General features: G+C 37.3%; 1 protein-coding gene across 4 annotated transcripts in view; it reads left to right on the top strand.

Moving 5' to 3' along the window:
- ROBO1 (roundabout guidance receptor 1) overlaps nt 1-24,497 on the top strand; it is a 400,095-nt gene extending 375,598 nt beyond the window's left edge. For all 4 annotated transcript variants that reach the window (XM_053918273.2, XM_053918271.2, XM_053918272.2 and 1 more), the window contains 5 exons: nt 4,032-4,438; nt 7,909-8,061; nt 14,885-15,193; nt 20,828-21,024; nt 22,824-24,497. In XM_053918273.2, coding sequence (XP_053774248.1) covers nt 4,032-4,438; nt 7,909-8,061; nt 14,885-15,193; nt 20,828-21,024; nt 22,824-22,838 — 1,081 coding nt within the window. In that variant the 3' untranslated portion in view covers nt 22,839-24,497. The remainder of the gene's footprint in view (nt 1-4,031; nt 4,439-7,908; nt 8,062-14,884; nt 15,194-20,827; nt 21,025-22,823) is intronic.
- The last annotated feature ends 583 nt before the right edge of the window (nt 24,498-25,080 follow it).

The raw sequence follows: 25,080 nt of genomic DNA, 5'->3' as shown, positions 1-25,080 counted from the left end.
CTCTGTCCCTGTTGCCTTCACTCTAAGTTTCTTGCAGTTCTCCCCCATCTGGAGGTCTTCTCGCATGCGTCTCATCTTCCTGGAGTACATTATCCCCTCTCTTTTTTTGAGTTAACACTTATGTGTCTCTTAGATCTAAGATTAAGTGGCAGATGCTCTCCACAGAATCTTTCCTTAATGTCCCGACTGTGCGATGGGACCCAAGTCTTTGTGTTCCACGATATTCTAGACATGCGCTGTCACAGCCTTTGTGAGTTCTCCATTATCATTGCATGTTTAATTAATTGTTTGTTTCCTCCATGCACTGTATGTCTCTCTGGGCAAGGAACATACCTATTTAGCTGACTTTCTGACATTGTCTCACTTTTACCACATTTTATTGGTCGGCAGTCACAGGGCCCCCCTGCATCTAGGAGTCTAGAACTCAGTCCCTCTCTTGATGGCAAACTGACAGGTTCTCGTCCCAGAGGAGCACTGGGATGTTTAATGATTAGGGACGTATGTAAATAGTGTGACTTACATGAAGAAATTATGGAACTAACACCATTTTAACACTGCAGTATATAATTAGATAAACATTTCAGATGCATTATTGTGGCCTTCTCAGTTTTGGCATTCTAATGTCCTTCTAGGATATTCCATTTTTGTCTAAAATGAGATAAATTAAGTGACCAATATGAATCTTTCCCCTTTCAGGCAACAAATGTGAAAATAATATAATTAAACATATTTGCACATGTTGTTTCAAAAAGTGTCTAGTCCTATTGAGTTTTTGGTAATTGATATTTATAAAAATCTCTTGAAAAGTAATTTTATGTATGGAATAGGGAGTGTACTTATATTTTATTAACATGGACAAGCTGAATATGATATAGTTGGAAGAAATAAAAAAGTTAGAAGGCAAAGGCAAATTAAATGTCTATTCACAAACCAGGTTATGATTTATTGTACAAGTGTTTGAGCAACAACAGTTTCAGAAAAAAAGGCATTTCCCCCTTTTGTCTTTTTACCTGGTAAATGATACGTGATGAACTATATACACACCTGCTTTCATACATTAACGCCATTATTCCCTTCTTTCCATAAACGTGTTTGCGGAAGCGTCGTGTGTGCGGCAGCCTGGGGTGTGGTGACTCACAGCCATCTGCTTGCACGTTATTTCAGAAGATGGCGAAACCCCTCAGCTGAGGGACCTGGAAGGGGTTGAGGTTCATTTGTGACAAGTCCCACTTGACTGCAGCATCTTGAAATAGCTTTTTGTTTTCAAATAGAATATATTACATATCTCAAACTATACATATTTATCATACATTCCCTGAGCTTGCTTTATTTACAGATGGTTTGAATAAATTTTTCTGTCTTTCCTCAGCATTTGCACAGGGTGGTAACAGTTAAAAGCCAGCCGTTGTTTAACAGGAAGATGTTTTCACTCTGCAGAATGTGAATTATCCAAGTACAACAATGCTGGCATCCTTTCATAGTGGAGTCGGCTGTTCCATATCCCTTTATTGATGGTCAAAATAGTCGCTGTTGTACTAAAAAGTCTTACATGTCTTTTAAAAAAGAAATTTCTTGTGGTATTTTGGATGTGCGTGCTGACAAAGAACTATAAATTGACTTTTAAGTATGCTATTTTACTGCAATTTAAATTAAACAAAGGTTTTCCTCCCTTCTGTATAACAACCTCCATGTTGAAACTATTATCCATTTTTATCTCTTGAGTAACTTCAGCTTTAGCACATTTCATTTTCTTCTGGTGCCGCACACAGATGCACTAGAAACCACCCACAATGAAAAATAGTACATTATATTAAAGAACTAGGTTTCTCTATATACAAATAGTATATATAATTACATATGTGTACAAGTACATATATGTAAATACATATGTATGTGTGCATATATATGTAGTACTGTTCCTAGAAATAGTTCATGATCTTGGAAATGTGAGCTTACATTTTAAATTTGGTACACACTAGTATGAGAGCTTTGGCAAGTTCCTTAATTCCTCTTCATTTTAATATGTTCATCTGTAAAATGATAGATAAAGTACCTTGGAAAATTTTAACAATTAAATGAGTTAACATTGTAAAATATGCTTAGTTACAAAGTAAGTGCTTAATAAATGTCATAGTATTTTAATAATCATTTATTATTAATGCTTTTACATTTGTATTAATAAAACATTTTGGGGGACTCAATTCATTGGGATAAAAAGCATAAAGTATTTTTCTTTGAACGCCTGCCATCCTGTCCTGAAAACTGTACTGTATTTTCTCTCTCTAACAGGTGCTTTTGTTAGGTCTTGACCAGACCCTGTATGATTTTGTTTGTATGCTTTCTTTTAATTTAAGACTCAGCCCTGCTAATTGTAAAACCAAGGTTCTGCCCTTCCAGACACCCTTTGCAGGCTGCAACTGTCTGGGTACAGTGGCATGGAGTAAGGGGGTGTGTTCTGCTATTAAACACTCCCCTCCTCTCCCTCTTCAGATACATTGTCCTAAGTGCTGAGGCAAAGACAAGGGAACATAAAAAGGGCCAGTGGATGAGGAGCCAGTCTTCTCCTTGGTTAGCCCAACAACTATTCTACCTTGTCTTGACCTGTGAATTTTATAAGGATGGCGCGGGAAGAGAGCTGGCACCAACTCACACCACTGATGAAGACTCAGTCCTGGGCAGCAAGCATCTCTAGGCATTTGTAGTCCTTGGACAATTTAGCCACATCTTCAGGTGGACTACCAGTCAGTGGCATTCATATCTCTTAGTCTCCCAAGCCAAGGGGTCACCAGATGGCACTAGGTCCTAACCTCACCTGCCCTCCAACCCTAGCGCTCAGGTTTGTAGGCTTGTGTGGAATCTATTATCCTCTCTACTTCTCAGGAGCACTGGATCGATGAGGTGTTGTCATGACCCCTTTCAGATGGTATCCTCACCCCTGTATCATCTCACTGACCTTGCTTAGAGAGCACTGGGGGTGTGAGCAAGCTAGAAATCACTGTGTCTCTTCCCTTTTTTCAGGCACTTTTCCTAATTTAAGAGTCAATCTCTAGGGATTTTCCACATCTGGGAATAACGTCTTTCCATAAACCTTGCTTTCCACTAATGTCTAAATGTCCTCTACCTTCTTAGTCACCTTATTATATTCAGTGTGGGTAATGGTGTTGGATGGTAGTGGAAGGATTACTTTTAATTAGTTTGTTTTCCAGTTCTGTGGAGACATAGTTGAAGCAAGTTATGGGTAACTGTGAATTTAAATTGTAGGGTTCTGCTTTCTTTTGTCCTCAGCTTTAGTCCTTAACTAATTCTAGGACATCAAGAAAATACTTTTGAGCAGATAAGTGAAATAATGATAGTAGCACTCGACTTGAAAATAGCTGGTAACTTTCAGTGAAACTATTGGGTAATTCAGAGAAAAAAATGCTCTTGGCTCTCACAGCCTTTTTTTTAATAGAATAAAATCTGAAAGAGATTGTGTCATATGCTGAATGTATAATTCTGTAATCCTATGAAATTCTGCTGTCTATAGTCAGTTAAATGAATGAGTACTCACTTAAAAATGGAAGGGGTGGTGATGAAGGAAAGGGAAAGGAACGTGTTTGTATGTTTATGCAACAGTCTGCTTCAGTCCCGATGTCTCTTGTCTTTGGTAATATAATCTACCAATAATTTTCCAACACTTTTTGGACAAATACACAGGCATCAGTGTCAAAATAAGTACTACTTCCCTTTTTTTAACAGAACTTAGTGAATATTCTAAACCATAAGGAGACTTATAGATAGCTGAGTGTTATTTTTATTAAACTTGAATCAAAACATGGCACAGCTTGGTTAAAAATGACTCTGGTTTTGAGGTAAATTCTTACAACTTAAAATAAAAATTAGACATACTCTGTTTTCCATTTGTTTTGGGGTTTTTTTCCTGAACAAATTAAACCCACACAAGCAAAGATGAAATCAGTGTACTTGTGAATCTCTTGGCTGATTTATCCTTTAATGAGCTGAGCCCCACCTGTTTGTCTGTCTTCCTGCAGACGGCAGCCTGTGAGCCCCCCTCCACCTCCACGGCCGATTTCCCCACCACACACCTACGGCTACATTTCAGGACCCCTCGTCTCAGATATGGATACGGATGCGCCAGAAGAGGAAGAAGACGAAGCCGACATGGAAGTGGCGAAGATGCAGACCAGAAGGCTTCTGTTACGCGGGCTTGAGCAGACCCCGGCCTCCAGTGTTGGGGACCTGGAGAGTTCTGTCACTGGGTCCATGATCAATGGCTGGGGCTCAGCCTCCGAGGAGGACAACATTTCCAGTGGACGTTCCAGTGTTAGTTCTTCTGATGGCTCTTTTTTCACCGATGCAGACTTTGCCCAGGCGGTTGCGGCAGCAGCGGAGTATGCTGGTTTGAAAGTGGCACGGCGTCAAATGCAGGATGCTGCTGGTAAGTCATACTTTCCACTGACCTGAAAAAGAAAACTCAATCTATGTGTATCAGCCACTGATCATCTCCTATAAGCTTGAGTCCTAAGGAAATGCAACCGTTATTACTATTCTTTTTTATCTGCCTAAGGAAACCAGGTCCAAGAATATGACACAGCTTGACTATTGTTCTTGACAAGGATTTTTAAATCTTCTATTTTATTTTAACTTAATAAATCATATATAATGGGAGTAAAGCTACCTTGGAAGTCTTCACTTTTTAAGATAGTGAAAAGTATATGTTTAATTTCTTTAAGTATGCATACAGTCAATTAAATGCATTTTAATTGCATTTAATAAACGAGTTATGGTCTATATCATATGGGTTTTATTAAAGTATAAAAAGTCACCAAAATAAAATTCATTATAGTAGCTCTCTTATCCCATTTACTTAGAAATTCTCTTAAGAGAAATAGATTAATATCCAGAAAAGACACTCTGCTATTATAGACCGGGCCATTTCTCCTTCACCCACATTCTGTTCATTCTCTCAGTTAGAACGTTAATTTAACTGGAAAAGATACAAAGATGTTTGCAAGAGACATATTTCCAAGCATAAATATGTCCCGTACTTAAAATAAATACTGTTAATGTAATAATTTGAAAGTTATCCTAAACAATTAAATATATTTCTATTTTTCCTTTTCATTGCCAGTAGCCTGTTTGTAATTACCATATATATTCATTGTTATGTTTTAACCCATTTTTGCTTATTTCCTACTCCCAACCCTGCTTAGAAAGCAAATGAGAAAGGAATTAATAAAAGTTTGAATCATACATTTATCACATGATTTTCATTCCTATACAATGTAATATATATATATATATATATACACACACACACCCGCATTCATACGCGTGTTGTGTGTGTAATTCTGGTAGCCAAGAAATACAAAGAGTAGAGGCAAATATTACGGTCAGCAAGAAAGTGAAAGAAAAGACTATCACAACAAATCAATAATTGCTATTTTGTTACTTTATTTTTCTTAGTATAATAACTATCACATTTGTAGTTTCATATGTTCTCTTTAGATACTGGATTGGTCATTATTTTTTATCAGGGTAGAATATACTCAGAGAAAATTTAACTAAGATCATGAAGTTATTTCTGTATAATATTTATCAAACATATGTTGCAGGGCCCTTACCGGTGTGGCTCATTGGCTGGGTGTCATTCTGCAAAGCGTGATGTTGCCGGTTTGATTCCAGGTCCGGGCATGTGCCTGGGTTGCAGATTAGGCCCCTGGCTGGGGCACGTACCAGAGGCAACCAATTGATGTTTCTCTCTCACATCGATGTTTCTTTCCCTCTCCTTTTTCCTCTCTTCTCTTCTCTATAAAAATAAATAAATAAATAAATAAAATCTTTAAAAAAAAGAATATGTTGCAGAAAAAAAATGTCCAATATCATTCAACCTAATCTTGTAAAATGTATATTTATCTCAGCAAGGCCTATATTTAACCAAATCCCTCCCCTCCACCCTAGTATCTGCTGAATATAATAAGTGCAAACCTACCTATCTTATGTAATAAATAAATAGCATTCTAACTTTATACATAACATTTGTTTCTCCTTATTTTTTAATGTTCTGTAAAAAAATAAATGAAATTAAGCATCACAAACTACTGCTTTCTGAAATTGCATTAAGGATGTGTTCAGTTCATTAAGTCAGCGAAACACAGAAATACACTGATAATTCATCTGTAAATGACCTTATGCCTCGGGCTCTGTGAGCAGTAGATGATCTTATACAATAGAATGAATAATGGGCTCAGTCTCAGCCCTAATTCTCTGTTTTCATGGATATGTAACTTTAACTGTAATAGACTCCATCATAGCTAAAGAGACTTTGGTTTAGTATTTTATTATAATTTAGTGGCTCTCCTGGTTTTAGTTTGGCTCATAATTATAATGAACTAAATATGCACTGGCCTCTGCCAATTAAAATGTTCTTTTCAGGAAAAGATACTGCATATCATGCCTTAATATGAATGAATAATCCTATTACACTTGCTTCTCGCTTGGCCACATTAATGTTTATTATTTGATATGCTTCAGTTAGCATCTTTAGATGTGTTGATTTCACTATATGTGGATTCTCCTGTTTAAAGTTAAAAAACATGTAATCTGGGTCAGTTTAAAGTTTCTTATGGTACAACAGAAAGTTCTGGATTTGTAGTTTTGGAATTTCTAGAAGCCAAAATAGTGAGGGTCAAGTACAGGGCCAAGAGATCCTCCCCATCATTATGGATTGAATGTGCGGTGCGGTTGAAACACAGCACCTCTGTTGGACACCCAGAGAATCGGAGAGCACTCAAGTGCCCCTCATGTAATTACAAATCCATTTATCCCTGGTGCCTGTGAATATTGTCTCTCCAAAACCAAATACAGATGTATGTGACTCATTTTATTGTGGTTCGATTTATTGTGCTTCACGGATGTTGTGTTTTTTATATATTGAAGGCAAGGCCCTCCACCTGCAAAAATATTACAACTCCCTTTATTGTGATGCTCGTTTAATTGTGGTGGTCTGGAACCAAACTTACAGAATCTATCAGGTGTACCTGTCAGCAAAAACCACCTCTGCCACCACCAAAAACCATAGAAGTCTCTGGAGGGGTCACTTGAAGTACCCAGAATTTGCAGTTCTCTATCATGTGATAGAAAGGGGGTGTATCTAATTTTTGGCAGGTCTAATTAGTTATGGGAGTTAGCTTAATTTCAGGACACTTTAAGAGAAAATACTGGAGGATATATTAAGATACCTGGAATTTGCCTTAAAGAATAGCAAACATTTAATTAAAATAGAAGATGTAATTAGTACTGTTCATATTTAGAACATTAATTTCTTAAGGGCTCTGGCTATCTATTCCTCTTGAGAAAGCAACACTCAATGTATTATGCAAAAATTTAATTAACGTATATTTTAACAATAACTTTCATGAAGTTAATTGCAAAAATAATTGGAATGTTTTTCTGTAATAAATAGGTATCATGAACTTTAACAGAGTAAAAGTACTGTGGCAAAAAAAAAAAAAAAGTACTGTCCCTGACTGGTGTAGTTCAGTGGGTTGGGCATGGTCCTGCAAGCCAAAAGGTTGCCTGTTCAATTCCGGGGCAGGGCACGTCCCCAGTTGGGGGCATTCGAGAAGCAACCAATGGATATTTCTCTTATACATCAATGGTTTTTGCCTCTTTTTCTCCCTCCCTTCCTCTCTAAAAAATAAATAAAATCTTTTTTTAAAAAGCCTGAAAAAGCTTTTAGATTACTTTCCCCAGTGGACAGCTCAAGGAGAGAGTCTAAAGTCATATTATTTGCTAAAATTGTTTAAGACTTCTTAAAAATTATCAATGTTCCAGTTTTCATGTTTATTATTACTATTATTAATTATACAAGTTATTGATGAGCTCGGCTCCGATTTTCTTTCTCAGGCCGCCGACACTTTCAGGCATCCCAGTGCCCTCGACCCACGAGTCCCGTTTCCACAGACAGCAACGTGAGTGCCGCTGTGATGCCGAAGGCCAGACCAGCCAAGAAACCAAAACACCAGCCGGGACATCTGCGCAGAGAAGCCTACACAGATGGTACGTCCATTGAAACAATGAAAACATCCGTGCACCCCGCCTGTGTACCCTGGCTGTCCTTGACTGGAGAACGCATCCTCTGACATTAGAAATTGCATTAAACGTGCATTACCAGTAAAGCCTCATGATACCGTTAGAAGTAAATGACCTACTTCCATGTCTTATCAGGCGTCTCCAGTCCTTGCAGGTTTCTACTAGGTTATTTCAGAAAGTGAAACAATGCATAGTTTTAATGTTTTTAAAAGTTGTTTTGTAGTATCAATGGAAGAGACACCACTGTAGTTGAAATAATGGCAGAGGATCAACCTTCATCACAGCCAGTGGCAAATCTTCCAAAGTGCCCTCATTTTTTCTTCCCGTGTGGAATTTTGCGTTCAGATAGAAACCAATTAACTTGTAAGAATACCAATTCAAACCATAGTGGTGTTACAGTTATTTTTGTGCACCGAGGGGCGGAGTGAATCATCTTCCTCCATGCTTTCACGTACAGGATCGACTCTCACTGAAGAGGTAAAGCTTGTATTCCCAAGGGGGCCCAGGAGAACTATGAAAACATAGCGATGTCTAAAGAAAGCCTTTCATGAAAGTGCCTCAGGTGGCCCGGCATTTATTAAACCGCCACCTTCTCGTTTTCTAAAATAACCCCAAGGGCTTTGTTGGAAATTCATGTAAGATAAATTCTCTCAGACTCACCCACTTGTCAACTTTGCTAAATTTGCTAACGGGCCGGGGGAAGAAGGGTGTCGCAGGCAGCATCCCCTACCTCCCGGTCCTCTCCCACCACAATCTGATTAGGACTTTCATTACCAGTCAGCGATTTTTCAAAAAGGGCATCATTTGCCATTACCATATGAAAGCCTAATATTATAGATCCTTATCCCAAGTTACAAGCAGGGTTTTCTCAGGCACTTCTCCCTGTGATTCCTGCCACTTGACAGAAAAAATTTAATACAAAGCTCACAGCATGATGAGCACGAGTAATTTTGAAATGAGTGGCTGTCCGTGCTATTATCTCTACTTTATTCGGAGTATTCTTTCTCACTAGCACCTATCTGATATTACACTGCATTAAATACTGGCATGACATAGCACACCTGGGCCTCCTGGCTTCTGCCCACGACTCTTTGTCAGTGAAACTGAGCTGTCAGAATGTTATCTGATTTTGAAAGGTTATTACAGTGGCTTGGTGCGTGTTTGCCTCTGTCCGGGAACAAACACTGGGTGTAAATCCCTAAACTCTGTTGGCAGTTTTACATTTATGAGACCACTGCAATGGCATTTTGTAAGTTTTATAGCTGTTGTACTACTTTTATTATCTATAGGAGAGGTACTCCTAACTGAAAAACTGGTCAAACAGCAAACCTGGATGTAAACACATAAAAGTTGAATACGTACGGCAGGAAATCCAGCCTAGAATTTTTGTAGCTCCTTCTGCCTCTTATATTTGTTTTGAGAGGCATCTAAAATTGAGGGATGATTTTTAAAAATGCTCTAAATAAGGTAAACATGCCAAGTTAAAGGGCACAGCATCACAGTTATGAATGGCCCTGTGCTTAAAAATCATGGTCTGTGTTTATTGTCCCACATCCTGCAGTGCTTTTTCCAGGGTGTTTAATAATTAAATCTAGCTTCTAACTAATCCCTGAATAATAACCATTAAAGTGGATGTTGAAGCACCCACGTGTTTTTCAAATCTATTTCAGAAATAACAAAGAAATACATGGAAATAGTTGTAAAGCCAAAAAGTTAATTTGAAATGTTCAGATTTCTCACTGTTTATTTTATAAGTGATTATGCAGAGTTATCATAGTATATACCATAATGTAAAAGCCAGTAGTTATTTTTGAAAATCAGAAAAACAGACAAAATGGAGATATAAAGCTATTTTTAAAATTTTAGCTATAACTTCCTTTTAGCATTTAGGTAACCAGTTATTTTAGTTACATTTACTGTTTTGACAAGTCTTAAATTTAATTCTAGATGCCTTCTGATTTGGTACAGACAAAAAATAACAAAGCTATGCGTTACTTTACATACAATGTATAATGCATATTGGTTGACTAAAATTATGTAAATGCATATACTTCTTAATGCACCAAATAAAAAAATGCACATATTCTTGATAACAGTAGTATAGCATTTAAACAAAAGCAGTTTTCTCAGAAATTATTTTCTCAAATTACTGCACTGCATTTTTTGAACAAATATTCACAGACCATTTCCTGGAGAAACTCAATAATGGACACAATTTGTACAATTATCAAAAATAGAGAGAAGGGAGGGAGAAAGAATATAAAGAGCTACCAATTGTTAAAATGTGAATTAAATGTATTAGTAAAACATGGAGGATATATATTTTTTATTTTTTGCTTTATAATAATTAAAATATATTAACTGTGATGGATGAGTTTGATTATTGTTAATAGACTTTTTATGTGAACTGTTTTCAAATGTGATATATCAGTCTTGAGTTTGTAACATCTTTACTTTGAAAATTTTGTTTAAATTAGAAATTTTCTTTGCATAACTTTTGTAACCTATGAAGAAGGATAAAGAGCAGCTATGTCTGAGGTGACGAAGAGTAATTTGTATGATTCTCGTCACTCAGCTCTGTATTAGTTTTCTAAGGCTGTCATAACAAAGTACCGTAAACTAGGTGGCTTAAACAACAGAAACTGGTTTCCTCACAGCTCTGGGGGCTGGAGGTCCAAGATCAGGTGTTGGCAGGATTGGTTTCTTCTGAGGCTTCTTTCTCTGGCTTGTAGATAGCCGTCTTCTCCCAGTGTCTATACCTCCTGATCTCCTCCTATAAGGGAACCAGTCAGAGTGGAGTAGAGCCCACCTACGGGTCCCATTTTACCTTCATTACCTCTGTAAAGACCCTACATCCAAATACTGTTTTATTCAGAGGTATAGGGGGTTAGGATTCAACATACAAATTTTAAGAAGATACAATTCAGCCCATAACAGCCCTTCAGCCCCTGACTGGTGTCACTGTGACCATACCTTGCTCTGCAGGTAAACACTAGGCCTTATAACACCCAGAGAGTACCCAGTGCGAAGCCAGGTGCTCCATGCTGTAGTCACAGTGACAGGCAGGAAGTAACTATTTATTTATTTCATATTTGCCACTTACAAGTTTAACCCAGAGAAAGGGTAGGATTAAAATATATGAATATTTATCAGTCAGCATCTTATTGAGTTAAAAACTAGCATAAGTGCATTTCTAGGACCTTCTAATAGATTCTTCCCACCCCCTCTTTTCAACCCTTTCCGATGCATTTGCATATTTGATTTGAAAACCAAATCTACATTATTTCTCTAGCCCTACTTTTCATAAATTATAAATTCACCACCCTCTTTGGAATGCTGTTACTTTGACTTGATTTATCATTAATTACAAGGTCTTGGGACTTAAGCAGTTAAGTAAACAGCACGCTGGCTCTCCATGGTGAGTGAGTGCTGCAGATTTGTCTGTGTGTGCTCGCTCCTACATACCACTGTATGTGCATCATACTGGAATTGGGAGGGTCTTATATAAAGAACAGTGTGTGCATCTTCATAGAAAGAAAACATATGTATGTGTAAATAATCAGGCCCACCATCCATCCCATTTGTTAAATCAAATCTGAGCTATTAGTGGTATGAATTGGGAGGAAGTACCATTCATTACTATATCAACATACATTTGCAATTATATACAGGAAGTTAGAACTTTTAAAATTACCATTGGGTTCTCTGGTTCTCTTCTTCTCTACCATTTTTATACATAGCACCTGCATAGAGCATCTTGTAATAGATTTTGTCTTGAGAATCATGTATTACCAAGACTTTGTATCGTATTTTGACAGTATTAATGATCAGTTTTGATTTCTGTTAAGCTCAGACATTTTTTGCTTTGATGATTCTGGCAGTCATCACTTTCCTAATAATCTGTATTTGCAATCCAGTTTATGCTTCTAGAAGCAGATAGTGTAGGAATGAGACTGGAGCCACTCAGTCCCTGTGTTTCCAGATATGCTCAGAATTAGACTTTTCTCCTTCCCCCGTTGTGAGTCCCAGTCTCAGTCGGAACTTCGAGGACCCTTCGCTGTTGCGTTTCTTGTCTTTGAGCAACACGGTACAGTCTGTCTTCTCACACTCTCTGTTTGGTTGTCTTTAATAAGCAAGCAGCGGGGGGGGGGGGGGGGGTGCTTTCAATGTAGTACATTTTTTAAGTGTTGCTTTCCAAAAATTTATTTTTTAAGTAGTAAGGGAAAAAGTCAGGTAGTAGTGACAATGGCAGTACACATTATAAAATGGCAGTGCATGTTATAAGACAAGAAATGATTTTGTAGAACCTGGGGACTGTTAGTGCTGTTGGCTGTACTTTGGCCACCATTTTAGATCAAGGTGTTGGGGCTATTTTATATGAAAATAGAGCATGGTGAGCCATGAAAACTAATGACGACAGAAAAATGCAAGGAAAAGTTTGACCTCTTTTAATCATGGAATCTTGATTAAAACAGCTGGTAATAAGATAAGATGGTACCTCAAGTTTTCTGCTTTCAAACATCAATTCAGTGAATTTGAATGCTTTTAGTTTTACCATGTGATGTCAAAAATATTAATTCCAAAAATTTGAACCTACATGTGAGACAAAGAAAGGATTAATTCATCTTTAAATAATATAAGAATGAGAAACACTAGGTTAAAACTGAAGCTTCCTAGAACCCTTAATTTGCTTTTATAGTAAGAATTTTCAATACACAATTTTAATATTCAAGAGCTCATGCTGATATATGTAAATAACAGTAGATCGTTGTCAGTAATAGTAAAATATCTAGAAACAGCCTAAATATTTCTTTGTAAGAACTGACTAAACAAATAATGATACATTCATACAACATTATTATATGAACTTTTCAAAAAAAAAGAGATGCACTTGTGCATATATGCAATGTATACAACTACACCGTTAGGCGAAAAAAAGTGAAATTCTGTTTATGTTAATAAGAAAGGGAGACTGCGTATTGGAGTATGGTACTTGTTATCAGTGGGCAGACAGGCAGTATATGTATATAATTCCATTTGTGGCCATTTTACACAGCTCCAGATGTAAATGGTGCTCCCTGGTATTATGGTTTGGTAGCTCTGCTTTATGTGAATATAACATTTCTGGGATGATCTATAAAAACTATTCAAAATGATTTTGTATCTACATATCAATATTGAGGATTTCAAGTCCTCACAAGCTTTTAAATTTTTTACCACGTAAATACTTTTTTCAATTTTAAGGTTAATTTTATAATACTAATAAACATTTAATAGATGCTTTATAAGTACTTTTTAGTTGATTTAGTCTATCATATAGACCTTACTCTCTAAATGTAAAAATGTTACCATTTCTAAACTCATTACAAAGAAAGAACATAAGTATGTTGATAATTCCCCAGATTTTTGTATCTCTGGTTTTGGCCTCTCTTAATATTCAGATTTCGTGTACAACAACCTGTTGGACATCTCTGTCTGGTTACTTCGAAGGCTTCCTACCTACTCACTTTTCTGAAATTGAACTTAGGGTGTGCCTTCCTAAAACATCCCTTCCTCAGGCCTGCAGTCCCTGTCTTGAGTAATGTTTCTCTCATCCTCCTGGTCGACTAAGACAAAAATCCTACAAGTCACCTAAAAGGAAAGGTTCTTTTGTTTCCCTCCCCCAATATATTCCACTGATGATTAAATAATACTGATTTTTCTTCCTAATCTCTCTCAAAGACATCTCTTCTCCATCCGAACAGCCACCAATATAGGTCTATCCCCTGCCATTACTTACATGAACTATTACAACAACCTCTTGGCCTCTTGAATTCAAAATCCATCCTCCATACTACGGCCAGAATCTACTAATATTCTTCTACTAACTTACCAGCTATCATAAGGATACAGGTTTCTCTTCCCTAGAGTGTACATGAGAGTAATTTTACCCTTGATCTTAACCAAAAGGCCAAGAAGCAATACATAAGAGTCATTTTTAAAGGTAACACCACATAAAATAAATTTCTAGATATAAAATTTTATGCTTACTTTTATACTTAAGTATCTTTAATTGTATTTATAATACAAGAAATTGAATTATATACAGTTTTATTATATATAATATATTATTATATAGCTATAATGATAGATAAATAGGTAGATTAATTTACCTGTATTTATACCAGTGATCATCTAATTTACAGCCTATGGTTACATAAACAAAGTGGCGGAGAGGTTCCTATCAATGAATTCTAGATTATAAACATGTGATTGAATGAAACAGTATAAAGAACAGTGAGCCAAAACTTAAGAATCTAACGGCATTAGTCCTGGTTCTGGTTACATCTAGCTTTGAGACTAGAAAATAACCAGAGTCGATGTAGCTGAGTTTCCCTATCTACAAAATGAGAAGGGATTTGGGCTAGATTAGAGATAACAGCTGGTCTCAACTCAAGTGCCAGCCTCAGTCAATTTGAAGTGGTTGCCTGAAGGAGTAAGGCTGTGTATCTGGGAGCAACAATGTTTTGCTGAAATCAATTAAGAAGATCTGCTGGGGTTGAGGAGTAGGGGGGTCATAACATTTATGCCCATATTAGCTATCCCAAGACTGGACAGTCTGGAAGTCCCAGCTCTGTGATTCAGGGTATCTGTGCCAGACAGCGAGGACATTAAAATTGTTGGTCTTCTTATTCCTTGGTTGCCTTCAATTGTTTTAGTTTCAGGTGAATGTGACTTCAGTGATATTTCTAATATTTGGTGATTTTCTATATGGCAGACTTCTACAGTATTTTAAATATTTCTTTTTCAGATCTGCCACCCCCTCCTGTACCACCGCCTGCTATAAAGTCACCCACTGCCCAGTCCAAGGCACAGCTGGAGGTACGACCTGTCATGGTGCCCAAACTCCCTTGCATGGAAGCGAGAACAGACAGATCATCAGACAGAAAAGGAGGCAGTTACAAGGGAAGAGAAGTACTGGATGGAAGACAAGTTGCTGACGTGAGAACAAATCCAGGTGAACCCAGAGAAGCACAGGAACAGCAAAACGATGGGAAAGGACGTGGAAACAAGGCAGCAAAACGAGACCTCCCACCAACAAAGACTCATCTCATCCAAGGTACTGATTTATTCAAGCAGCAAATAAATATAGATCGAACATATATCTGCAAGGTATGCTGTTAGGTTCTCTAGGGCCATATGAAAAGTTGTAAGGTATAGAAATTTGCTCTCTAATGGAGGAGATAGGCATTCACCCAAATAATTTTTTTACAGTTCATTCTAATACATGATGATTTATACAAGGCTTCTTGGAGAGATGCCACGTGAGTTGTATTTTTTTAAGCATGATTTCAATAGATGAAACAGGGAGAAAGGAATAGCAGGTAAAGGCAATAGTTAGGAAAAAACATGGAAATGTGAAACTGAACGTTTGGTGAACACTCATTTCCAGTTTGGCTGAAGAAATAGGATATTTGGAGCCAGGGACACATGGTAAAAGACAAACCAGAAAGGTTGCTGCCAGATTGGGAAGGCCGGAAACATTGTTCTGAAGAGTTTGGGATTTATGATAAAGGCAGTGGTGGACCAACAAAGGATTCTGAGCAAGAAATGATATACAGATTTGTATTTTAGAAAAATACCTGGCAACATGTTATAGTTAAGGAAGAGACTAGAATTAGTAAATGAAGGTATCAGAAAATTACAAAATAATCTACGTATAAAATATGAGAGCACCGGATTAAATTAATTATGCAATAAAGATGAGAGAATAGCCTACCCTGGTATTTCAGAAATAGGCTCAGCAGGACTTGGTGGCTAATTGGATGTAGAAAAGTAAAATGAAATAATGGAGTTAAAAAAGAAAGTTACTCAAATGTTAATTAGATGGCCCTATAAGACTAGTGGGACATAATTATATTAACCAGTGTAGACAAAACAGGGAAAATCATAGATGCGTTGGGGAAGATAATTTCAATTTTGAACAGATTAAGATGTTGACAAGAACACAGATATGAAAAAAATCATAAGAACTTAGAGATCTAAGTTTAAAGATCAGGAGAAAGGTTGCAAGTACAGAGTGGATTTTAGAACCATCAACGTAGTGGTAAAAATTGTGTGAATTACCATACAAAGGCCAAATTATCAGTAGCGATATACTGTTTAATGTTTAGCAATCCATTCTCTAGGAGGAAAACAAAGCAAAACCCTAATTTGTAACCATTTGCTTCTTTCTCTTATGCGATTACTCCAAAATGGCTGGTTTCTAGCTACTAATATGAAGTCAGTGGCTGTGAAGCTGGAAAGAGATGGGTACAGTAGACTCCTCGAGAGAATGTGTGAGCCAACTCCAGCACACCAGTGGTCAGGGATGATTATATTTAAAGATTAAACAGAGAAAGAACATTCTATGGTGGAAACGGAGTTGAACCCAGTCAGAGGTATAAAAGAGTGAAGATAGCCAAACTAGAGAGAACAGTATCCTAGAGAGAATGGAGGAGGAAATTTGAAGATAAGAAGAAATATGAAATGCCACGGAAGTGAAAGTGGAATGTGAATGGTGAACCAGGGTGCGGGTAGGAGAGGATGGATTTTGCAAAATGTTGTTTGTGTGTGATATTCAAAAGAACGATTTTTAGTACAGTAGTCAGAATAAAATACAGGCTATGCAGGGTGTGAAAATGAGTGGAAATTATGGGAGGGATTGGTGATGAGCATTGGCTCCTTTTAGAAGGTTGGGGAGAGAAAAGGAAGTTGGGAAAGGGTTTGGCAAGAAGACAGAATCTGTGGGAATGTTTTAGGAAAAGGTACTTGAGCATTATTGTAGACTAAGGAGAAGAAACCATTTTGGAGGAAGAAACACAGGAAAAAGATTATTGATGAAGGAGTCAGGAAAAGGTGACAGGAAATGAATCTTAGAAGGCTGAAAGGGCTCTTTACTACTGTTTTAATAGATGTATTTTGGGAAGATTAGGCTTCAATCTGTGGCTCTGTTTTTTGGGGCACCTGGTCATTAGCAACTCCCTTTCCATGTGGGGCACAGTTTCACTTTGTTCTGTGACAGAAACCTGAACTCTTGGCCCAGGCACAGACTCAGCAGTGAAGTGACGAGCAAAGCTGTACATTTCAAACAGATGCCTCTTCTGGGTGACCACAAAGCACTGGGTGATGTCACCACAGTATAAAGTTTAAAACACAGCTTATTGTTATCACTTAGGCCAAACATGACCTGCATTTTTAACTCATGGTGACTGTACTCCAAGTGGCGATTTATAAATAAGATGTCATGCTATAAGTTATTAGGCTTATATCCTTCCTGAAAGTATGGATCAGTTTGCTGCTCACAAACAAGCTCCCTCCAGAGTAGTTGGGATTTTTTAGGAAATGATTTTATAAACCCAGAAAATCTTGTTGGATGAAGAATTAGAACAAAGAGATTAAATTATTTTTATCAACCTTCAGAAATTCAGTAAGTTGTTCTTTGTGTTATAAAAATATCTAATGAAAGAACTAAGACTGGAGCCATTAATCCAGAAATAAGTAAGCCTATTCCATGGAAAGCACTGATACACACTGACCGATGGCTATTTTATATGTCTTGCTTTCCCAAAGTCTTATTTCAACCATAAACCTCGATGTGTCATTAAATGATCATTTCTATGCATTGCTATAATTTCTAACTTCATAATTCAATTTATATTCTTTAAAATGAAAGAGGAACCCTGATTTACATGTGTAACTGATGGTTGTTTTTAATTAACGAGAGTGGTCTTCTGGACTGGAATGTCTGACCTTTTTATGAACATTTACCTCAATTGGTTCAATTTATTTTTACCTATATCAAACATCAACTGTGTGATTAAGCAATGTTGAGTGATGAAATTTATGTGTAAGCATGAACCTTGACCTCAAGGAGCTTATAGTCAGAGAGCGAGACAGGCAATCTGTGGATTCACAGATATATCCGTAACTGGCATAATGTTCACGGTGTCATGGTACTTGATAGACCAGAGAAGGGACAATTATCCCAGTCTTGTGGGAAATGTAAAGAAAGACTCCCTTTTTTTTTAAAACATTTTTTTATTGTTCACGTACAGTTTTCTGCCTTTTCCCCCAGCCCTCCCCACCTCCCCCGCCCCTTGTTATTGTCCATGTGTCCTTTATAATTGTTCCTGTAAACCCTTCACCCTTCTCCCCCATTATCCCCTCCCCTTTCTCCTCTGGTGACTGTCAGCCTGTTCTCAACTTCAATGTCTTTGGCTATACTTCGCTTGCTTGTTCGTTTTGTTGATTAGGTTCCTGTTAATGGTGACATCATATGGTGTTTGTCCTTTACCACCTGGCTTATTTCCCCTAGCATAATGCTCTCCAGTTCCATCCATGCTGTCAAAGGGTAGGAGCTCCTTCAAGAAAGACTTGTTGATCTTTCTTGGTAGATGATACATAGGCTGAGTGCTCAGGAAGGGTCGAATTTAGCTTGGGTGAGAAGAATGGATAGATTGTTCTGGCAGAGAAAGCATGAAAAGCTTTTGAGGACACTCTAAGAAATGTAATGCCACTAGACAGTAAAGATGAATCTCTTGAGGGAAATGTAAGCTTAAGTCATCGAGGTTCTGTAGGTCTTGTAGCTGAGTGAAGATGGTATAGAGGGGAGTAACTCAAGAGGCAGAGACCTGTCAGGGCATATTTGCAACCCTCCAGCAGGAAACGTAAAGAATATAAGCAAGGCTATGGGGACACGGATAGGTGAGAGGGGAAATCCAAGACATTTTTTCAAGGTAAAAATCAGCCTCCCCTAATTTTGTATATTGATATGTGGAAAGGTGCCTTTCAGGTTGTTGGACAGGAGGGAAAGCTTTAAATAATTCCAGTTTTCCTGTTTTTGGTTTCTTAATGGTTAGCGAAGCAATAAGCTACTCCTGGGAATACAGTGGAAAAAGACATCTCAGGGGAGTGAGCGTGATACATTAACATTGAATGTGTTGAGCTTGAGGGACACCCAAGAGGAAATGATAGTTGAGCTGGCTATAGGAGCACAGCTTAAGAGTTGGAAATATAAAGTAATGATTCATCATAATAAATAGTAGTTAAAGCCATTCATCTGTTCCCTCAAAACATATTATTGATCATCTATTATATGTCAAGCTGGGTGTATATGAGTACAAAAAATCAGAGAAAATATCCACTCTATTAACAATTATATTCTAGAAGTTTCAGTCTGTGAGAATGGATGAAATCATCCAGCATAAGTGGGAACACACACACACACACACACAGCTAAAAGTAGAAACCTGCAGGGCATCGATATGTAAGGGGCACTGCATGAGAACCCACAGAACTCTGGCCAGGAAGGAAGGAAGACCATAAACTAAGAGACTATTTAAATTAATAGTGGTTTCCAGGTTAAGACCAGTGAGAAGAGCAGAGATAAGACTGAAACACGGTTAGCATTATGAAAGTCAACAGTGACTTCTCTGTCTCATTGCAGCGATATGCGAATAAATAGATTTCACTGGGATGCAGAGTGAATGGGAGTTGCATCTACTAATAATGAGTTCAAATTACTTTTCAAGAAGCTCTGCTGAGCAGTGAGGAGAGAAAGAGATATCGATTTACGTAGAGCACAAGCTTAAGGAGAAAGTTCTTAGCAAGAGAAAGATTTTATCATAGTGTAGTTTGTCAAAAACTAAATTCAAAAGAGAGAAAAAGGCTTCTGAAACTGTCGGAAGATGAAGGTTATAGGAGACGAAGTGTTATGAGGCTAAGGCACAGGAGGAGTGGTCCTCATGGGCTCTGAGCCTCAGTGAGTCAGAAGTCTGTATCGGGAGTGAAAATTGTGATGGACAGAATGGAAGGAGAAAGATGCTGTTAAGGAGACTAAACAGGCTACATTAAATAAATGGCTTGGCCTGCACAGGGCTGTGGAAGCAGTGATTTAGAGCTGGTGTTAGTGAGCTAGGAACAAGCCTTCCTTCTTTTGCCAGAGAAAATTTGGTGGAAACCAGATTTCATTCAGACAGTGTGGACAATAGAGGAAGTACTAGGGGGAGGAAAACAAAAGTACACGTAGAAGAGTTAGTTTCGTATATATTTGGTGTCCAAAGGTTAGAGTCAGTAGGCTTTGGAGAGAAATGAGAGGCTGGAGGATACATCAACAGCACCAGCACCAAATGTAAGCGAGTGTGGAGAGAGAGGTGCAGGAGATGGCAGTTACCTGGGTGGCTTGTTTTTTGAAGGTAGCAACAATGGAAGGCTTTTGAGGTTCAGGATTCCACAATGTAAATATGGTGTTGAAATGGAGCTTGATATCTTGATGTCTGGGAAGTGAACCTGAGCTTGGCTCTGGTAGTTTGAGGAGACCGGGCTTTGTTCCTATCGATGCTTACAGTAATTCTTCATAGTTTACAAAGAGATTTTACTCTCTCTTCTGTTTTCACACCAACGCTAAAAGCCCCTCTGGATGTAGAGACTGTTACCACATTTTTAGAAAAGTGAAAACGAAAGCCTAAAATAATCCAGGATCACATAGCAAAGGATAGAACCAGAAGCCCTGAAATGAGGCTTCCTGAACAAGGTTTGTTATTTTCATTTTTCAAAAGCTGGTGCTGCCTTTTTCATTATTGTTATAAAATGTCCTCGTTTATTCCTCAAAAACACTGATGCTTCCCATTCAGAATTAGAGACCTGTGGGATTCATTAAAGAATGAAAATGTATAATGGTGTTCATATGCACTTGTTATATTTTATTACACAGAGGATATTCTACCTTACTGTAGACCTACTTTTCCAACATCCAATAATCCCAGAGATCCTAGTTCTTCGAGCTCAATGTCATCAAGGGGATCAGGAAGCAGACAAAGAGAGCAAGCAAATGTAGGTCGAAGAAATATTGCAGAAATGCAAGTTCTTGGAGGATATGAAAGAGGAGAAGATAATAATGAAGAATTAGAGGTATCTATAACTTTGTTTCATTTCCTGACCTTAGACTAATACTAGTGTACTAGTTCAAACTTAGGAACCTCTATCAGTCTAAAGAACCCTCATGTCTGTGGTGCCAGAAACTGTAATTCTGAAAATATAATTATTTTCTTGAAATATGCTCAAGATTTTTAATGGTAATAACTTTCTTTTTAGATCTAGAGTTCATATTCATGTACAGGTATTCAGTTAAGAATGGTATATGGCAAACATGTTAAGAAATAAGAGCTATTGATCTAAATAATTATAATTCTTAGCATTGCAGCAGGTTTTAAAACCCCAGTAAGACAGCAGGTACATGGTGTGAGTCAGAGCATTCTGCCTGTGTCATCGCCACCCCAGTGATCAGTGGGGTTAATCCGGCAGATTTGGCCAGCCGTCTTTCACCTTCAGTCTTCCGAAAATGAGAGCCTGCTACTTGACACTGACCTTCACAGATAGAGGAGAACATGTCTTTTTCTTTATTTTATTCATTTTTAGAGAGAATGGAAGGGAAAGAGAGGGAGAAAACATCAATATGTGAGAGAAACACTGATTGGTTGCCTCTCCCACACCCCAAACCCGGGACAACCCAGGATCTGTCCTGCAACCCAGGCATGAACCCTGACCAGGAATCAAACCGGTGACCTTTTGCTCTGTGGGATGACACCCAACCCACTGAGCCACACCAGTCAGGGCAAGGAGTATGTTTCTTGAGTCAAAGATATACTTCTTTGTTGGGATCTATAGATAGTAATACCAGACAGAGTTGGCAATAATCATATAGTATATAAAATCACCTCCTGGTTTTAAGATTGTGTTTTCTCCTTTTCATAAGAAAACAAGTTGAGGACAAGTTTATTTTTTATGTATACAGTTGACCTTTGATCAACGTGGTTATTAGAGGTTTTGATACCCCCGCTATGTAGTCAAAAACCCATGTATAACTTTTGGCTCCCCCAAAACTTAAGTACTAATAGCCTACAGCTAACTGGAAGCCTTATCAGTAACATAGACATTTAATGAACATATATTTTGTATGTCATATATATGATATACTGTACTTTTAGAATAAATGAAGCTAGAGAAAAAATGCTATTAAGAAAATCATAAGGGAAAATACATGTATAGTATTTCATGAAAAAATCTGTGTGTAAATGGACCCAAACAGTTCTTACTGGTGTTGTTCAAAGGTCAACTATATACGTAATCACAAGTAGATTGTTAAATGAGTGTTAAACTGTAGCTTTTAATAATACAAGATGAAAATTGTAAGTAATTATGTCTGATCAAATTTTTGTAATGCCCAATGTATCTGGATTTTGAGGTTTGGAATCAGAAGACTTTCCTCCTGCAAATACTGTTATAGAAGTTGTTTTCAAGTGTTTTATTGTTTTGGGTTATTTTAAAGCATAAGAGCTCTTCTGCGGAAAGAATATGGATGGTCATGTAGCTAATTCCAATATTTAAAACCAATAAAAGTTGAGCTCTAATGTTGAGTCGGGACTGGGGGAGTGGAGAACTCAGCCTACTGCTGCTCCCTGTCGCCAGCTCCGCACCCCCCCGCACAGGGACCGTGTGGGGAGCACAGTCTGGTGCTTGCTAGAGGACTGCTGGGTTTGCTTTCAAAACCAACTGAAGCTAACAAATGAATCAGTTGCCGTGAGCGCTTTCCAATGTATGCCAGTGAAAGAATGAAGAAATACAAAGTATAAGAATAAAAACATATACATAAATATAAAATAATACCCTAAGGTTTATTTTTAAATTGAATAATAACTTATCTCTTACAGGAAACTGAAAGCTGAAGACAACCAGAGAGGCTCGTGAGATCTAACGTGAAAACGATCACTCGAGATGCCTCACGTCGGATGACACATGACGCCAGATACAATGTCCAGTGCAATCAGAGTGTACAAATTGTCGTTTCTGTTCCTCCTATTGGAATACCATTTACAAAGTTTATTGGGTTTTATTGTTGTTGTTTGATCCCTATCCCTGCGAGGGACTTCCCTATTCCCCTCGCTTTTGGAACAAACCATTACACCTTACTTCCAGCAAGGGAAGTATTTAACTTCTTGCTTCAGTCATCAGCCATCAGAAGAGAACAGAATAGTTCTTCTGCATTTTCCCCTGAGATATGGCATTGCACTGCTTATATACCAAGCCAATTTATAGCAAAATAATGATCAAAGATACAAAGTTGATTAATCAACCTCATGCCAAGGGCTCTGAAGATATATTTTCTATAACCAACTGCTAATGCAAATTAAAACATGTCATTTTAACATGATTTTAAAGTCAGTCTTTCATGCCACCCTTTGCTGGGAGAAAATAAAAATATAGCAAATGCAGAACAACCACAATCAATTTGAATGGGGTACAAACATTGTAAATATATACTCTTTGCAAACCCTGGTGGTACTTTATTTCATTTTCATTTCAATCACTGAAGTACATTCTTATTGGAAACGTTCTTTTGGATGAGTAGGGGTAAGCCAGTTGGATCTCTGGTTGTCTAGTTATCATAAGTAAGCCTAGCAAAAACCTTATTCTATTTTTCAATCAAAAAGCGATTATAAATGCATATTACAAACAAATGGGTGTTTTTTAATGACCAATTGAATAAGGACATCCCTATCTTAACTGGCCTAAATTCCTTCTGGTAGTGTCAGTTCAACTTTCAGAAGTGCCACTTACGGAGGTTTGATTTTTGTTTTTGTAATGCACTGTTTTTAAACTTTTTTTTTTTTGGTTTTAAAAGCACAATCACTAAACTTTATTTGTAAACCATTGTAACTATTAACCTTTTTTGTCTTATTGAAGAAAATGTTGAGAAGCATTTTTAACCTGTTTTGTTAATGCTCTATGTTTGTATTTGGAATATTTGAATGATGACAGATGGTGAAGTAACGTGCATACTTTATTGTGGGCCATAAACCCAATGTTTCTTACTTTTCCTGGACTTAAAGAAAAAAAGGTTTAAGTTTGTTGTGGCCAGTGTTGAAACTTACAAGATTTCCTTATCAGCTCAAGTGGAGGCATTATGTGCTTTGAATTGCCAAGTGATGCCCTCTGACTGTAGATTTTTATGATCCTTTTTTGTTATTACATAAATTTCATTGACTTTATAATTGGTGCTATTTGAAGAAAAAAATGTACACTTATTCCTACACAGGTGTCAGGCCTGACCCACTGGAAAACAAAAGCCAAACAAAACTGAACCGCAAAAAAAAAAAAAAAAAAGAAGCTGGTGTTCACCAAAAACTAAATGTGTTCACTTAGATAATTGGCAAGTGACATAGAAAGGCTGTGCAGTACTAAGGAAACAATCCATGGGATTAATGTTTTCATTATGTTCATGTAAGAAGCCTCTTATTTTTAGCCATAATTTTGCATACTGAAAATCCAATAATCAGAAAAAGTAATTTTGTCACATTATTTATTAAAAATGTTCTCAAATACATCATTCTTTCTTGTGTTGATTTCTTTTTTTTTTCATTGTGTGATCAAGTTTATTCCATTTAATCATGAGGTGTGCTGTCTTAACATTTCACTACTGTATTATCAGATCAATGAACATTCTGTTATGAACCACCAGGTTCTTACTAGTAAGGGAAAATTCTCATTTTTCTCCACTGAAGTTAAGGAGTAAGATGCGTGAAAACCTAAAAGTTAGTCTTTTGATCAGAGAGGGAGGTTTTATATTAAAGGTGTACTAAAATATTTATGTATATGTGTCTGAATGTCAGTTAACCTTTCTTTGAAATAAGATTTAACCATGTTATCTAATTTGTAAAGTTTGAGCCAGTTATGTTCTGTCAACAAGAAAATTATATAAATCCAAAATATTTACCAGTAACTATCTGCTCTCTTGTTACAAATCTATGTGACATGTTACCAATGCAATAGTTAACCTACCAGGTTGCACATCATTGTTCATTAATGTCAGCATATTTAAGTATTTAGCTCTGGGTGCTTGAGGTGAGCATCGTGTCTTGGAAGTGCCAAGAGCAATAGAATATAGTGAGCATTTTTTTTCCTATGACT

Source organism: Desmodus rotundus, chromosome 2 (genome assembly GCF_022682495.2).
Source record: "Desmodus rotundus isolate HL8 chromosome 2, HLdesRot8A.1, whole genome shotgun sequence".
In the NCBI taxonomy this organism is placed as follows: domain Eukaryota; kingdom Metazoa; phylum Chordata; class Mammalia; order Chiroptera; family Phyllostomidae; genus Desmodus; species Desmodus rotundus.
This window is presented reverse-complemented; position numbering and strand designations above follow the sequence as displayed.